General features: G+C 47.2%; 3 protein-coding genes across 4 annotated transcripts in view; 2 read left to right on the plus strand and 1 right to left on the minus strand.

Annotated features, from left to right (window-relative positions):
- Nucleotides 1-824: 824 nt before the first annotated feature.
- Nucleotides 825-11,766, minus strand: MPST (mercaptopyruvate sulfurtransferase). Of its 2 annotated transcripts, none has more exons than XM_044678089.1 (3): nt 11,725-11,766; nt 6,918-7,557; nt 825-1,525 (listed from the first exon to the last, which is right to left on the minus strand). In XM_044678089.1, exons 2-3 carry the CDS (start codon nt 7,501-7,503, stop codon nt 1,227-1,229), a joined length of 885 nt encoding a protein of 294 aa, XP_044534024.1. In that variant the 5' UTR covers nt 7,504-7,557; nt 11,725-11,766; the 3' UTR covers nt 825-1,226. The 2 variants fall into 2 exon arrangements, with proteins under 2 accessions (XP_044534024.1, XP_044534025.1); XM_044678090.1 differs by lacking the exon at nt 11,725-11,766 and adding an exon at nt 6,078-6,080 and having other exon boundaries at nt 6,918-7,689.
- Nucleotides 11,767-13,118: 1,352 nt separating this feature from the next.
- Nucleotides 13,119-13,880, plus strand: LOC123250085 (thiosulfate sulfurtransferase-like; the record flags this gene model as incomplete). Its single annotated transcript, XM_044679122.1, has 1 exon — nt 13,119-13,880. A coding segment is annotated over one exon (762 nt), but the record flags the coding sequence as incomplete, so codon positions are not given.
- A 37-nt stretch (nt 13,881-13,917) lies between these two features.
- Nucleotides 13,918-17,013, plus strand: part of TEX33 (testis expressed 33) — a 69,675-nt gene continuing 66,579 nt past the window's right edge. The window contains exon 1 of the mRNA XM_044679123.1: nt 13,918-14,025. Coding sequence (XP_044535058.1) covers nt 13,918-14,025 — 108 coding nt within the window. The remainder of the gene's footprint in view (nt 14,026-17,013) is intronic.

Genomic DNA, 17,013 nt, shown 5'->3' on the forward strand with positions numbered 1-17,013 from the left:
AAATGAAAAAAAGCACTCACCTGGAGTTAGGAAGACTAAGGTTTGTAGCCTACCCCATCCACTTACCAGCTCTGAAACCTTGAGAAAAGCATTAAACCTCTCTAGGTCACAATTTCTCATCTGGAAAGTGAGGGGGGATTGGTCATGACATCCAAGCTCTCTTCCAGATCTCTAGCTGACATGAGTTAGGTGGTACTAGTATCCTTATCCTTGTCTCATAGATGAGGAAACTCAGGCTGAAAAGTGAAATACTTTGTTTAAGGACACACGGCTTGTCAAGTCTGCAGTGAGATGAGAAGAGGACAGCCTTGAGGCTAAAACCCAATTCTCCATTTAAGCCCCTCTTCTCTTGTATCCTCCCCATCTCCTCTACCTCCAGGCCTCTCTTCTATAAAACCTTATTGAAAAGATCTCACAGCAAGAACTCAAACCCATCAGCACCCTATACCACACTTAACTCCTCCCCCCCCCCCAATATCTTTATGGCCTGATGGGAGAATGGCATTCTTTTATTCTAGGAAAAAAAACCTTTCTCCAATGGATTGTTATAAGCCCACCAGCTAGTCCTGGTTGCATTTTTTTTTTTTATTTTTTATTTCTCTCTCCAGTATTTAATCTGATGCTTGCAAGGACTTAATATACTTTTTCATTCCTTCGTCCCTTCATTCATTCACTCATGCATATACCCATGCATTCATTCAGGGACATAGTTTCCCAGATCCTTTCATTTAAGAAGCCCAGAAACAGAGATCCACTTTGCCCACACCCATAGTGCCTCACCCATTATGGTTTTCCGAGAACAGTTTCAAATAGGAGGAAATATGTGGCTGTATACAAAGATTAACCACTTCATCTTTATTGGCAGTAAAAGATAGGAGGAGGTAGGTCTGGTGATCAACCCAGGCTAAATTTCAGAGGGCCATATTCAGCGCTAGGTAAGCCCCTCTGTCCCCATTCCCCACTTCAATTGACCCTAACAGATCCCTTCACCATTGCCAAAGATATTTTCTGTGCCCTTCCGTTTTGTCTCAGAATTAGGATGTACCAAAGGCCTTCCAGAGGGAGAAAAAGGGGGTGTGCCACCCAGGCTACCCCTTGAGAATAAAAAATTAAATTTGGCCATCATAGTTAAAAAAGAGGAAAAATTGCTAGGTTGGACTGCCCCCATCCTGGGGTGGTAAGGCCTGGTGGCTTAGGATCAGGGGAGGCCCCTGTGTGCTCCTCACTCAGAGGGTCTTGCCTCTGCCCTCCGAGATGATATCCTCAGGCCGGGCTCGCATGTACCACTCCACCCAGGCTCCATCATAGATGGACACACCGGGCTCGCCACAGAGATAAGCACCCAGGGCTACATGGCAGGCAGTGACGCCTGAGCCGCAAGTGGCCACCAGGGGCTTCGAGAGATCCACCTTCTTCTCCTCGAATAGTCTTTGGATGTCGTCAGGGCTCTTCTCTAGGCCCTCCTCAGTCATGAAGTCGGTGAAGGGGATGTTCACGGTGCCAGGGATATGTCCCGGTTCGATGCCTAAAGAAGGAAAAAAAGATTCTTCCAGTGGGAGGTGGGAATTAGCAGAGGGGTGGGAAAATCTGAGTTGGACTGGAATTCTGGCCTTGCAGCTAGAATTACCTGTGGCCTAGTGCTTAGCACAGTGCCTGGCATATAGTTGGAATTTTTAAAAATTAAATAACCCTTACTTTCTCTCTTAGTAGCAACTAAGCTAGGCAAATGGAGTCAAATGACTTGTCCAGGATCACACAGTTAGGAAGTGTCTGAGGCCAGATTAAAATCTAGATCTTCTTGATTCCAGGACTCTATCCCCCGTGCCACCTAGCTACCCCACGTGGGAGGCACTGATTATTGAATGACTGACCTTCCCCTCTCAGTTTCCTAATCTGTAAAATGAGGGAGTTAGGATTACTTAGAGTGGGCAGGGCCCTCAGTGTCATTTACTTCAACCTGTTCATTTTATAGATGAGGAAACTGAGGTTTCCATTTCCATTAACTGGCTTAAGGTCAAAGGATCCTAGGAATCACACATTTAGAAATGGAAGGGACCTCAGATTTTTTTAATCCAACCCTGCTTTTATGCCTACGAAATGGTCTAGGGGAAGTAAGTGACTTTCCTACAGTCACAGAGATAATGACAGTTGCAAGATTTCAGTCCAACTCCTCTGACTTCACAACACATTGTCTGCTCTAGGGTGGAGCTAAGGTCACTTCTAGCTCTAGTTCTGATCCTAAAATAAAATTTTTTTTAAGTCGAGAATTTAGGGAGATTGTGAAAAATAAAGGACATGGATCAACTGACCAAGTTGTGGCATATGACTGTGATGGAATACTATTGTGCTATAAGAAGTGATAAGTAGGATGGTTTCAGAAAAGCCTTGGAAGACTTCTATGAATCATGCAAAGTGAAGTGAGCAGAACTCTGTACAGTAACAGCAATATTATATAGTGATCAACTGTGAAGGACTTAGCTATTTTCATCAAGACAATGATCCTAGAGACCCATGAAAAAATGCTCTCCACCTCCAGAAAGAAAACTGAGGAATTCTGAGTGCAGCTTGAAGCATACTTAAAATTAAAAAAAAAAAAAGCTTTATTTTTCTTGTTTTTGTGTATTTTCTTTTGTAACATGGTTTATATGGAAATGTGTTTTGCATACCTCAAAGGTATAAATGAAATCAAAATGTTTACTTACTTCCTCAAGTAGGGGCAGGAAGAGAGAGAATTTGGAATTCAAAATTTTTAAAAATGATTGTTAATTTTTTTAAACATGTAATTGGGGAATAATGAAATTTAAAATGTTTTTAATTAAAAAAAGATTAAAAGGCATGCCCTAGGAGAGGAGCAATCTGGTTTTGAATGGATAAGATTCTGGAAGGGACTTTAGATATCATTTAATCTATTCATCATTCCTCCTCTCTCCCCTCTTCCCACCTGTTCACTTCCTGCCTCTTTCCTCATCTACAATGCTAAGGAAACAGATCTAGAAAAGAGAACTGATTTTCCTAAGCTAAAGTAGTAAGTATCAGATCCAGGCTTTAAGACTGAGACAAGTCCTCTGATTGCAAACCCCTAGTGTACTTTGCGCTCAACCCAGTGCCTAAAGAGGGATGAGGGCGAAGGAGGGTAAAGGAACTAGGGGTGAGAAGCTCTTGTCTAAGATTGAAGGACTAGCAGGCTAGAGATCATGGAGCTCTAATAGAAGACAAACAGAAGAAATGCAGAGCTGGAAGGGACCTTGGCTCCCCCAGCTCATTTGGCACTGAAGCAGAAACTCCAGTTCCAGTAGCCCCAACAGGCAGCCATCCCAAAATCAACTAGCTTATAGACCTCCAAGGCCAGGGAGATACTACCCTAAGGTCTGTTTGCTAAATGGAAAGGAAGAACAATGGCCTTGGCCATCAGAGCCAAGTTTTGGAGGTGGCACTCCCAGGCTATGAACTCTTATGAACAGCTTTCCCTGTTCTGATCCTTAGGTCTCTACTCCACAAAATAAGGATGATGTTCACATTACCCATCTCATAGGGAACTTGAGAGGCTCGAGTACTTGGTAATGGGCTACTTACTTGCCCTCCTTATATCCCCCTAATGCCTAGTTATGGTATCTGGTACCAAGGACAACCTTAGCTAAACAACTGTTGGCTTGACTATAATGATTAATGTTTAAATCCTAAGAATAACTACCAATCATATAGGGTTTTAGAGTTAACAGAGCACTTTACAGAGCACATTACACTTATTTAATTCATTTTAAATGATGACAAGGTGGGTGCCATTATTATTATCCTGATCGAATGGACGAGGAAACAGGCCAATGGAGATGAAATGACTTGGCCAGGGTGTCTAAAGCAGGACTTGAACTCAAGTATTTCTGATTCCAAAAATCAACACATGAAGTCAAGTTGCTTCTTAGCTAGGTAGTGTAGTGGTGAGAACAGGGCCCTTGGAGTCACTAAGACCTGAGTTTGGATTCTGCCTCAAATGTTACCTAGCAGTATGACTGATCCTGGGCAAGTCCCATCATTCTCTGTGCCTTGATTAGACTCAATGGTCCCTGAAGGACCTTCCAACTCTATTACCATGATATAGATTATTCTGGGAGATGAAGAGTTCTCCATCCTTGGAAATCTTCAAGGAGAAAACCTGACCTCTACTAGATTTGCTGGGTCAATTTTAGAGAGAATTCTCATTCAGAGGTGTATTTGATTGGCTGAATGGATAGAATACTGGGTCTGAGTAAATCACTCGACCTCTCTCTGCCTTGGTTTCCTCACTTGTAAAATGGTGGAAATAATAGCACCTCCTTCTCAGGGTTGTGAGAATCAAATGAGATAATATCTGTAAAAGGCTTGCATAGTTTGTGGCACATAGTATATAAGTACTTGAAGAATGTTTCCTTCCTCCCTCCCTTCCTTCTTTCCTTCCTTTCTCTCTCTTCTTTCCTTTCTTCCTTCTTCCTCTCCTCTTCTCCTTCCTTCCTTCCTTCCTTCCTTTGTCCCTCCCTTAGCACTGAGATTCTACAATAATTATTGGCATGCAGTTATTATTTTGAATTTAGGCAGTGAAGAAACACACCAAATTAAATGTCCTCAAAGGTTTAAATAACCCATAGAATGTAGCAATGCCTGAAGGGAACTGTAACCCATAGAAATGAAGGGCACAGGAACCAAGGCAACATTCTAATCCTTGGGTGGAAGCATACCAAGTTCCTGGGCCAGGCAGCCTAAGCTCTGGGCCAGAAAGAGGAATCCAAAGGGTCTTCATACATAGGAAACTTAAGACTGTAGCAGAATTTCACTGATTGTAGCCATCACCCCTAAAGACCTTCTCCTAGCATGTGGGGTTCTCTCTGGTCCTAGTGGTATACAGGCTCAATCTAAAGCAAGTAGGGACCAGGCAGTGTGTGCCTGCCAGCTGAGGACCAGTGCAACAACCAAAGACAGCACATAATTGGGGTTAACAAAGCACAGAGGGCACGTGGACCACTCTGCTCCCCATTGCAGGGTCTTCTCAGACCCAAACTCTCCTCTCTGGCCTCTAGGTGAAGTTTCTCAAGGCCAGGAGCTGTTTCCTTCATGTTATTGTCTCCCAGGATCCTAGACTAGTGCCTGGCACAGAGCAGGTAAGTAATCAGTCCATGGCTACTCATTCACCCCTATTTTATAAATAAGAAAACTACAGCTCATAGTGGCTAAATGAAGGTGAAGCTAAAAATACTAGAATTTTGTGTCTAGGGTCTGAGGATCTGGGTTCAAATTCTGGCTCTCCTACTTAAAACTTGAGTGACTTTGGACAAATCCTATCACCTGTCCAAGCCTCAGTTTCCTCATCTGTAAAATAGGGACAATAATAGTCCTTTCCCAAAATGGGGTTGTTGTGAGGATCAAATGAGCTAAAGGATACAATGTACTTCTCAAGCCCTTCCAGCTATAGAGATGGGAGCTCTTACTGTTATTATCAGAGTAACTAGGTAGTTCCATGGATAGAGCACCGAGCTTGGAGTCACAAAGACTCATCTTTGTGAATTCAAATATGGCCTCATACATTTATTAGCTATGTGACCCTGGACAAGTCATTTCATCTCACTTGCCTCCATCTCGTCATCTGTAAAATGAGCCAGAGAAGGAAATGGCAAACCACTCCAAAATCTTTGCCAAGAAAATCTCAAATGGAGTCACAAAAAGTTGGACACGACGGAACAACAAAAAATCATGATCACAATTGCTATTATGATGCTTTCAGCCTGACTCTCAGTTTCTCCTTCAGTTTCCCATGTCCCTTTGGATACTCCCCAGCACCCTGGATCTAATAGGGCCACTACAGGTTCCAGTAGGCAGCAGAGACCAGACCATAGGAAGTGAAAAGAAGACAGTAAGCCAACTGCTCTCTCCCAGCCTGTTTTCTGCCCATCTGTGTGTTCACTAGCAAACACACCTTCCATTGCTGCTGTCCTGGCCCATGGCAAGAGAATTCTACCACCCCAGAGGTACATGTCCATAGCACTTTATATGAGTTCTCTTATTTGTGGCGGAGAAGATGAATGATGGGAGGGGGAAGTCTGGATGGAGACCAACTGGGACATTCCTTGATGGCAAATGGGATTGTTCTTAGGCAGTCACTTTCCTCTTCTGAGTTTCAGAGTTATAAAACTTTTCCCAGTTTTGAATCTATGATCTAAAGTCACTTTCCTTCTAGGGGCCTCAGTTTGATCATTTGTAGAATTAATAAGGTTGGACCCTTCTGATGGCCTCTGAGATCCCTTCTAATGTCAAAGCTATGACTATGATTTATTATGATCATATAATTTGGAATGGGAAAGGGAATGTTGGAAATCATCTAGAATATCATGTGGTACCATGGAAAAAGTCACTGGAGTCAGAGGATCTGGATTTGAATTGTAGTTTTGCTCCTTTCTGCCTGTGTGACCTTGGGCAAGTCATTTCAACCCCATGGGCCTCAAGTTCCCCTAAGATGAGATAACACAATTAGATCTCTAAGGGCCCAAACTCGTGATCTTCTTTTTTTAAAACCCTTACCTTCTGTCTAAGAAACAATATTGTGTATTGGTTCCAAGGCAGAAGAGCAGTAAGGGCTAGGCAATGGGACTGAAGTGATTTGCCCAGAGTCACACAGCTAGGAAGTGTCTGAGGCCAGATCTGAACCCAGGTCTTCCTGTCTGCAAGCAAGTCTCTCTTCACTGAACCACCCAGCTGTGCCTCCAACCCCTTCTTTTTTCAGAGGAGGAAATGGAAGTTCAGATTGAACGAGCGAGTTGTGTATGATCGCATAGGCAGGAAGAAGAGCTGGTCCTCAGACTGTAAATACTGTATGATCTTTCTGTTGCCTTCCCCTCCATGCCCCCACCCCCAACCCCACCTGGGGGCCAGAGCCAAGGCCGTAGCTGTATTACCTTCCCGGGGTTCTGGCTCAATGCCCTTGAAGCGCCCTGCAGCACGGGCATCTACAACCTGGAACTGTCGTGAGTCGATGTTCTCCTTGATGTCTTCGTAGGTCTTCACAAACATCGGGTTGAGGGTGGCCTGGAACTCAGCTCGAACAGGGCGGGTCCTGCCAGAGCCCAGAGGGTACCCCTCCCGCTGCCAGTTCCTTAACCCTCCATTCAGTAGTGAGACAGTCTTGTGCCCAAAGACCCTGAACATCCACCACACTCGGGGAGCGGAGAAGAGGCCCTGGTCACTGGCATCATACACTACCACGTGGGTGCCGTTACTCACCCCCAGCTTGCCAACATACTCAGCAAAGTCTGCAGCTTTGGGCAGCATATGGTCGTAGGGGGACGTCCGGTCGCTGCAGAGGTCAATGTCGAAGAAGGCTGCTCCGGGGATATGGCGTTCTTCAAACTCCTGTCGAGGGTCTCGTTTCATCTTGGGCAGGTACCACGAGGCATCGAGCAGCTGCAGAGGCTGGGATGTCTTCAAGGCCTCAGCAACCCATTTGGCAGATACCAGAGCTCTGAAGAGGGATCCTGCTGCCATGACGCCTGGCTTTTGGCCAGCTGCTATCTGACTTGACTCCTGGGACCCTCTCAACTAGGTAAGAAGAAAGAGAAGAATCAATGAGTGGGAGTAGGGAGGTAGTTAAGCATACAGAGAGGCCAGATCCGATTTTAATTTGAGACAAGAAGAGCCAGGAAAAGCAGGAAAGTGGGAGAGGGAGGGAAAGGTGAAGAGGCAGAGGGAAAGAGGGAGGAGCGGTCAGAGTCCAATAAAAACACTTTGCAGCAAACAACCAGCTACAATGAATTCAGAATACTGACTAAGCAAAGTTGCCCTGTCCCGTCTGACTGGCCTCATCAAGAGATTATGGGGATCATCATTCCTTGCAAGCAGAGGAGTCAGGACACATTGGCATTGCCTGGGGCAGATCCCAGGCTCCCAGCTCGAAGGGTCACCTAGTCCAACCTCTTCATTTAGAAAATGGATGCCCAGAAGCTAAAGTAACTTGCCTGAGATCACACAGAAAGTAATTGGCAGAGGCAGGATCTGAATTCAGGTCCGGATCCCAAATTCAACAATCATTTCCCTAGTGCTACAGCCCTACCACTTTTGATAAAAAGTGCTTCTCAGTGCCTTAATGGCAGGAGATGTGGGCATGATCCCTCCAGGCACAGGTGCTCCTCAAAAGAGTGCTATCCATTCCTTATGATTTCCTTGGCATGCCTCAGGGGAGATGAGACTCAAGAGTCCAGAGTAGGGAAATGACTTGCCCAAAGCTATGCAGAAATTTCTTCATAGAGATGGGGCTAGACTGGCCATCACAGTCTAAGTTAGACACAGAATGAACCAGCTTTGCCCATGTCTTCTCGAATGCCCCCTACTGTCATCCACCTATGGACTATGGGCAAATCATTGCTTTCTGTGAATGAGGCGGGTCTAAAGGGTCTAAATTGTTCCCAAGGTCCCTCCTAGTTCTGAGGTTCTATACCTAAGTTTCTCATCCTTCCCTGCTGACAGTCTATGTTCTGGGGTTCCTCCCAGCTCTGATATTTTATGTTCTGATGACCCTCCCAGCACAATTCAATTAAATTCCTCAAGAATCTATTGAAAGCCTACTCGGTGCCATATGAGAAGTAGGATGACATAATGGATAAATACTAAGAGTAATCGATTAGAGGAAGACCTCCATTTGGGGTCTTTTCTCTGTCTCATACTACTAGCTCAGGGACCCTGGGCACATCACTTAATTTCTTATTGCTCCCAAGCGACTTTCTAAGACTACCAGATGCAGAGCAAGTATAGATAATAATAAACAGTTAACATACATAGAGCACATTTACAAATATTATCTCAGTTGATCTTCACAATGACCTGAAGAGGTAGGAGGCATTATTATTCCCATTTTAAAGATGAGAAAACTGAAGCAAACAAGAGGTAAAGTGACTAGATCTGAAGCAGTTGAGAAATTTTCTCAGAAAGAATTCCCTACATGAAAGAAATCACAAGTCCAGTAAAAAGGGAAGGGAAGGAGAGCAGAAAAAGAGACTGCCAACACTGCGGAAGAATGAACACTCAATGACTTTAGAGCTAGCAGCTCTGGGTTCAAATCCTGCCAGCTCTGGACTTCTTATCAGGGTCTGAATACTAAAATGAATAAAGTCAGGGCCAGGCGGGAGGCTTGACAAAGCTCCGATTTATTATGCCAAAGAGTTCGATTTTTAGAGATATTTCTGCTGTCTTGTGTCGTTACATCACCTCATTATCCACAAAATAGTGTTTAAGAAAAGGAAGTTCCAGGAGCCCAAATATTTCAAGGGTCCTCCAGAAATCCAAGCAATCCAGGGGCCAGAGTTCATCCCAGATAGCTACTTCTTGCTTTTGTAAATGGGTCTAGCTTTGTACCTGGCCTTTGGCAGTGTAAGGAAATGTCTGTCCAAGACTTATTCATGGTTCCTTCCTCACTAGGTCATACTGACTCCAATGAAAACTCAAAATCCTGCCTCTTTTACTTAATATCTATGTGACCTAGGCTAAGTCACTTCAGTCACCACAACTGTTTGAGTCTCAAACTCCCCTTGGAAAAATGAGAGACTTTGATCAGGATGAGTGCTGCAGTTCCTTTAAGTTCTATATCTAGGATCATCCTATGAACTCTGCTCAGATTGGCTCAGAGAATTTAAGGAATTTGCTAGGTGTGCATAGAACTAAGTGTCTAAAGGCAGGATTCAAACTCAGTTCTCCCTGATCAGGGTCTACCACTCCATGCGAGGCACTGAGGATACCAAGACCAAACAAAAACCCCAAACAAATCCAATAATCATAGTCTCTGTACTGAAGGGGTTTACATTCCATTCAGAAGGATGTGTGTGTATTATATATATGTGTGTGAGTGTGTGAGTGTGAGTGTATGGGGTGTATGTATATGTACATAGACATATATGTAGGTAAGTGGGTATGATTAAATATCATTAAAAAAAGTGGACCTACGATTTCTGTGGTATGGGGAACTCCTTGTGACAAGGCTCCCTCTAGCAAATACATACCTGGGCCTGCTCAAATACAAACAACATTCCAAGGAAATTCAAAGGTGTTTTTTGGGAGAGAGAGGAAATCATGGGAGAGATGGTACCTGGGCTGCCTCCTCCATGTTTAAGCTCTTCAGTCAGCTCCTTCTCCCTGCCTAGATGGACTCTCTGGAAGTCTATGCTCTGATCCCTGCTCTTCAGTTAAAGATGGTCTGGGATGATTGGTCTAAACTTAGCCAACACCTCCTACCCGCCCAGCTATATTCATCTTCTGCTTCCTACTCAAAAAGTAGGTAAAGGAGTAAGGGAGTGAGAGAGCCAGGACTTGGGATCTAGGGCGGTGGATTTCAAAGCCACCATCCAGAATATACCAGTTGCTGTTTTTTTGTTTGGTTGGGTTCGAGTTTTTTTTTTTGCTTTGTTTTGTTTTTAAATTTCTGAGGGAGTGAAGCAGATCATAGAGATAAAGAACTTGAGAGCTAGTCTAGCACTGAAATCAGGGAGGCTGACCCATAAGAGAAAATTGAGGACAAAGAGAAGAGGATCAATTCAAATATGCATGCATAGTAAGGAACAGAGCTAAAATGGGAATTTAGGTCTCCTGATTCCAAGCTCTGGTTGGTGTGTCCTAGACTCTTCCAGTCCTCAATCTTGAATCTATAACCTAGAATCCAAGAGCCAGAGATGAACAGGATCTCAGAGGATATGTAATCCCATTTTACAGAAGAGGAAACTGAGGCCCTGAGGAGGAAGAGAGTTGCCCAGAGTTCCACAACTACAGTAGTAGGTACAGAGAATTAGAGGTGGAAGTCACTTTTGAGGTGATGGTCTCATAACTTAACCCCCTCATTTTACAAATGAGAAAACTGATGCCCAGGGAGGAGAGCCTGGATTCCAACATGGACTTCCTGAGCCTGCATCCTTCCTCAGCTATCACAGAAGGGGCTCATGTAGCACGGAGCTACAGGCTGACCCTCCTTCAGGAGGAAATCCTAATCCCTGGGACTAAGGAGGGGGCCCCAGGGTGGTAAAGGGCTGAGAAGGGTTAAAGACTTTCCTGGAGTGATAGGATTTCTTAGTCCCAAATGTTCCTTAGAGAGCCTCTAGTCAAAGTCTCCGTTTTACAGGGGTGACAAAGCTGAGTCCCGGTTCGGTCACCCGATTTGCCCAAAGGTCATAGCGCTCCAGTGAAGGAGCAGAGGTAATTTGCAAACCTGGCCAGGGCTTCGGTTTCCAAAGTCAGAGCTCCCGGTCCTAATGGCTGCCTCCCTCATCCCTGGGAGTCCGGGACCCTGTGCAAACAAACCCCCACACCACCATTCTGGGTTTAGACCCAAGGTGTACCCAGTTACCCTCCAAACAGCCACCAAAGCACATGGGCGCTGGGTCCTTCGGCGCTCCGGGCTTCCGGTTTCTCCCCCAAGGCCGGCTGGGTTCGGCTGGGGGAAGGGAATCCTCTATTACGCTGCACCCCAGTACTCTCAGGTCCATTTATCGCCTGCACACCACAGTCGGCCCCGGAGAAGTGCCCGAGCCCCGGGGCGCTCCGATCCCCTGCGGGCCGGAGGTGCTGGGGCTGGGCACCTTGGACAGGGGTGTAGGATAGGTGTCTTCCTCGCCAGAGACAGGGGCCAAAGGAATGGACGGCTGACTGGAGAGAGGGGATGGGGGACATCTGGGGGTCTAAGAGGACGTGGGGGGCCCAGCACCCACACACACACACCTCTTCACTCACCACGGCAGTGCCGGCCCAGGCTGGTGACTTCTCCGCCCCTTCCTCTACGACGCGGACGCCGATGGGCAGGGCCCGAAGCGCAGGAAGGAGGGGCCCTAGAGCTGGGCACGCAGCGGGAGAAGGGAGGCTGGGCTAGCGGCCCAAACTGGGGCTTCCCTTTTTGAATGGGCTAACTTTATTGAAGCGAAGAGGAAGGCCGGCCCGCGTGGGGAGGGCTGAGCACTGGCTTATCTGGCGGCTGGAGCCCACAGGGGCTAGAAGCGAACTGGCCCAGGGACAAATGGGGAGGGACTGGAGGATGTCCGGGATCTGTCAAGGGACTGTCAGGGGCACCTGGAGGATAATTCACCACCACCTCCTCCTTTGGACCAGAGAGAAAATCGAGGCAGAGGACGGAAAGGATTTTGCCCCAAGTCACCCAGCTAGGAGCCGACTGGAGCAAGATCTCCAGGCTAGGTTCAGCCATTCTGGTCCAGAGCTCTGGCCCCAGCTCCCAACTATCTCTCCAGAGGGCCAGTGATGGGGAGGAGTTAAAGGATGGGGGAAGGGGGAAGGGGAGCAGAGAGGGAGGGCCTGGCCACAGTCAAGGTCCAAAATTCCCTACCCTTCCCCCACCTTCACCTTCCTGCCCCTCTTGCCTAAGCTAATCTCTCAGAGTGGTTTCTGGTAATTGGAGCATTGGATCCTGGCGCAAGGTCATATGTGTCCCACCAGACTGCGGGTTACCTAGAGGGCGGAGCTTTGTAGTCAGGAGGGCTTGCAGGGATTAGGGAGAGATGCAATGATCTCTCCCCCTTGCTGCTGGGGGCGCTTAGGAGAGGGGGCTGGGCCTGCCTCCCTTAGGAGATCTTTGTTTCGGGGCCTGGCTGCAGCTCTCTCCTGGCCAGGGCCCCAGAATGTGGTTCAGCTTTTTACTGATTTCTCTTAGTAACTAACTGCTCCCTTTAGATTTGAATGAATCTCCCCCTCCCCCAGCCCTTCAGCTGGGATGCTTTCTTCCTCCTTTTACAAATGAGGAAACTGAGGCTCAGGGAGGAGAGCCAAGACTGAAACTTGGACCCCCTGAAGCCTTCTATCACAGGAGGGGTCCCTGGTGCCAGTCCCAAGATCTAGGATCCTCCAAGTCACTCAGGTAGGGGAGGAGGGGGGTGAAACCCAGACAACCCCGCTACAAGTACCTAGGTTCGCACGAAGGAAAAGCCCAGCCCCAGCCAAGCCAAATTCAGCCCCTTTAACCCTCAAGGGGCCCCAAGCCCCAAAGCAACCGCCGGGGATTGGCTGCCAAGGTGGGAGGGGTCAGCCTTGGAATAAAGGCGAGGGCCAAGCCTGAGGAGGGAAGGCCACTTTCCCGCTGCTCAGGGTCCGGGCTGGGTGGCTAGGAAGGGACGGGGTAATCCCCCCCCCTCCAGGTCCCGCCCTCTCCCCGCCCCCCGTTCTCTGGCATTCTCCCTCTTCTCCCAGCTGTCTGTCATTCCTCTCTAGTGTTCCTGCTTCTCTGTCCTCCAGGAGAACCTCTCTGGGCTCCCGCCATGGTGCAACAACAGGTGCTCTATCGGGCTCTGGTGTCCTCCAAGTGGCTGGCGGAGTCGATCCGCGCACGGAAAGTGGGCCCGAGTCTGCGGGTGCTCGACGTGTCCTGGTACCCTCCTCTGCAGCGCAATGCTCAACAAGAATACCGGGAGCGCCACATCCCAGGTGCCTCCTTTTTCAACATCGAAGAGTGCCGCGACCAGAAGTCTCCTTACGAGATGATGCTGCCCAGCGAGGAAGCCTTCGCCAGCTATGTGGGCCGCCTGGGCGTCAGCAACAACACGCATGTGGTGGTGTACGACGGCGACGACTTGGGCAGCTTCTATGGCCCGAGAGCCTGGTGGATGTTCCGGGTGTTTGGCCACCGCACGGTGTCCGTGCTCAACGGGGGCTTCCGGAACTGGCTTCAGGAGGGGCACCCCGTGACAGCAGAACCCACGAACCCGGAGCCCGCGGTCTTCAAAGCCACATTGGACAAGTCCCTGCTTAAGACCTATGAACAAATGCTGGAAAACCTCCAGAGCAAGCGCTTCCAGATGGTTGACTCCCGGGCCCGGGGGAGGTACCTGGGGACAGAGGCAGAACCTGACAGCAAAGGTAAGCTCGGGCCGGGCTTCCAAGGCTAGCTTGGGGCCTCTCAGTCGTTGACTGGGCATCCCCCAGATGCACCTGCAAGAGTTGTACTGGCTGCTCAGGTTTAGTGGCTCCTGGAGTCTCAAACGAAACGAGCCTGGAGAGCAGCGGAGACTCCTGGCTTCTTCCATGTTACAGGCAGAAAGGGGAGGTTCAGAGGGGTCAGGGTTGCAAAATGCCTTTGCCAGGATTTAAATCCGGGTCTTCTAACTCCCAAACCACTTCTCTCCCTGGCTATGATGCTTCTCAGTTATCATAGGCTCACAGAAACATCCAGGCTAACCTATTTATTTGATAATTTGGGCAACAGAGGTCCACCCAGTTGAAATCACTTAGTCAAGAACCTTTGAATTGAAGTCCTTGGCTTTCACCCACTACACCATGATTGTTTCTCATTGATTCTAATTTCATAGGCCTTTGAAGTTAGAAGTTGTCTTGGGTCACCTCTTACAGCCTCTTCATTTTACAGAGGAAAGGGAAAGAGGCCCAGGGACACCAAGTAACTTGCTGAAGTGATACAGAGAGTGAGTGAAAGGACTTGGACCTCTGGGAGGGTCTGGGAGCCTGCTCCACTAACCTGTTCCATTCACCCCACTCCCCTCCTCTTTCTACCCACACCACGGTAAACACAGCTCTCTGCTCAGCAACAGTGGCATGCAAATGGGGCCCAGGTTTCCAACAACTGACTTTTATTGAGGACCTATTGACCACAGTATTCCACTGAAGCCCTCCTCTGATGCCTCATTGTGGTGTACCCATAGCCCTCACTTTCCCAAGGTTTTCCAGGGCTTCCCAAGCTCTGGCTGACCCTATCAAACCAAAAAGATTTTTTTTTAAACCCTTACCTTCCATCTTGGAGTCAATATTGTGTATTGGCTCCAAGGCAGAAGAGTGGTAAGGGTAGGCAATGGGGGTCAAGTGACTTGCCCAGGGTCACACAGCTGGGAAGTGTCTAAGGCCAGACTTGAACCTCTCTAGGCCTGGCTCTCCATCCACTGAGCTACCCAGCTGCCCCTAAATAGATTTTTCGATAGACTGAGTTTGTGTCCAAGGATCAGCCTCCTAAATTCAGGGTGGTTTCCTATCAAGTTGGCCACAGGGGGTCAATTCCATTTTAACTATTTAAAAAGTATAAACTTTAAGCGCCATCAAATAAAAAGAACAAAGAGGGCATTCATTTATTGTGTATGAAGCAGGATACTGGATTTCTCCAACATGGCTATCCTCTCCCAAGTTGTAAAGGAGTTACAATTTGAATGAATAGAGGTAAGACCCACACTGACAATTACAAATCCTTGTAGTATTGAATTTTGCACTCTGCTAAGTTTTGGGGAAGAAACAAGATCTTTCCTTACCTTCATGGTTTAGAGCAGTGATGGTGAACCTTTTAGAACTTCTTAGAGACTGTGTGCTGTGCCCTGCCTTGCCCCCTCACTGCCCTACCTGAGACAGAGGAGGGAGAAAGGGAGGGGAGTAGTCCAGGTGCTCCCCTCAGGGGAAGGAGTAAGCACGTCAATTGGGCTGCTGGGCAGAGGGGCTGGGAGACTTGGTGGAGAGGGGGAAAGGAACAGCTTCTTGGCATCCCTTTGCCTTTCTAGTAACTAACTCTGGTGGGTAGCCAGAGTGGTCATTGCATGCCATCATTGACATGCATTCCATAAGTTCACCATCACAGGCTTAGCATCTTATGCTCATAGTAATACTATATTATACTTTAATACATACATGTCAGAAAAGTGCAAATAGAGTGTCAGTATGAATTAGGGTTGTTGGGGAGACTTCCTAGAGGAAAGGGTATTATTATGAGGGGCAACTAGGTGGCTCAGTGGATGAAGAGCCAGGATTAGAGTCAGGAGGACCTAAGTTCAAATCTGACCTCAGATATTTCCTAGCTGGGTGACCCTGGGCAAGTCACTTAACTGCTAGCCCTTACCACAAGGGAAAGGGAATATACGAATTGAACTTTAGAGGATGAATACAGAATACAAAGGTAGGAGAGTGGTGGCAACACTATGAGCAAAGCCAAAGAAGCAGGAAGGGGCAGGAGATTTATTGGGGTGGCGGATGTTGAATGCTCTGATTTGATTAGAAAATAGAATATATGAAGGAAAATAGTATGAATGAAGTAGGGAGGTGATAGCTTGACCCTGGGCAAGTTTATCTTTCAAATGTATGCCTTTCTGAACCTCATTTCCCATATCTATAAAATGAATCAGGCTAGAGGGCTACTAGCTAATATGAATCTATGATCCTCTGGTGGATGGAAGACTTTGAATGTCCAGCTAAGGAGTATGAACTTGAAACTTGGTAGGTGTCAAGAGTAGCTAGGTGACTCGGTGGATTGAGAGCTAGATCTAGAGACAGTAGGTCCTGGGTTCAAATCTAGCCCCAGACACTTCCTAACTGTTTGACCCTGGGCAAGTCACAATATCCCCATGAACTAGCTCTTACTACTCTTCTGCCTTGGAACCAATACATAGTATCTATTCTGAGACAGAAGATAAGGGTTAAAAAAAGGGGAGGGGGGGAAGAAACTACTTAGGTTGAAGAACCTTTTAATGTGTATGAAAGGTTTGGACTTGATTGCCTTGAAAGTTCCTGGTCTCCTACAGCTCTAAACTGAGGTCTGGAAAGCCTGATGGACTTAGAAAAGTGAGCAATGAAATCATGATTTGAACCTATGTCCTCTATCTCCAAGCCCAGAGCTCTTTCCCGTGGAAGTAATCTGAAGATCTCCTATCTCTCCCTTCCCCCCTCCCCTAACAAAACACTCTCCAGCACTTCTGGAAGTCTGCATACCCCAGCTTCTCCCCCACCCTAGACTAAAAAATCCAGTCCAACTGAGCCCTGTAATTGGAGAGAGTTATTTTTTGCTGTTGGAACATGTCCAGTGCTTCTCTCTTACCTAGAATGAAAACTTGTTTGGATCTCTAATCGTTTTTTTTCTCCCTCCCTCAACCCTCTTTCCAAAAAGCTTGGGAATACATAAATGCACTGCACCCCCTATACATTCCCTTGTCCTGAGCTTAAACCAAGGAGTGAACCAAAGTTTTGCAAAAGGAAGGATCCAAAAGAATTATGCCCAGCTCTCTCTCTCTCTCTCTCTCTCTCTCTCTCTCTCTCTCT

This window comes from Gracilinanus agilis, chromosome 5 (assembly GCF_016433145.1).
Source record: "Gracilinanus agilis isolate LMUSP501 chromosome 5, AgileGrace, whole genome shotgun sequence".
Classification (NCBI taxonomy): domain Eukaryota; kingdom Metazoa; phylum Chordata; class Mammalia; order Didelphimorphia; family Didelphidae; genus Gracilinanus; species Gracilinanus agilis.

Coding starts and splice junctions, on each gene's coding strand:
- MPST (XM_044678090.1), bottom strand. CDS start 7,503: ATGGCAGCAGGATCCCTCTTCAGAGCTCTGGTATCTGCCAAATGGGTT.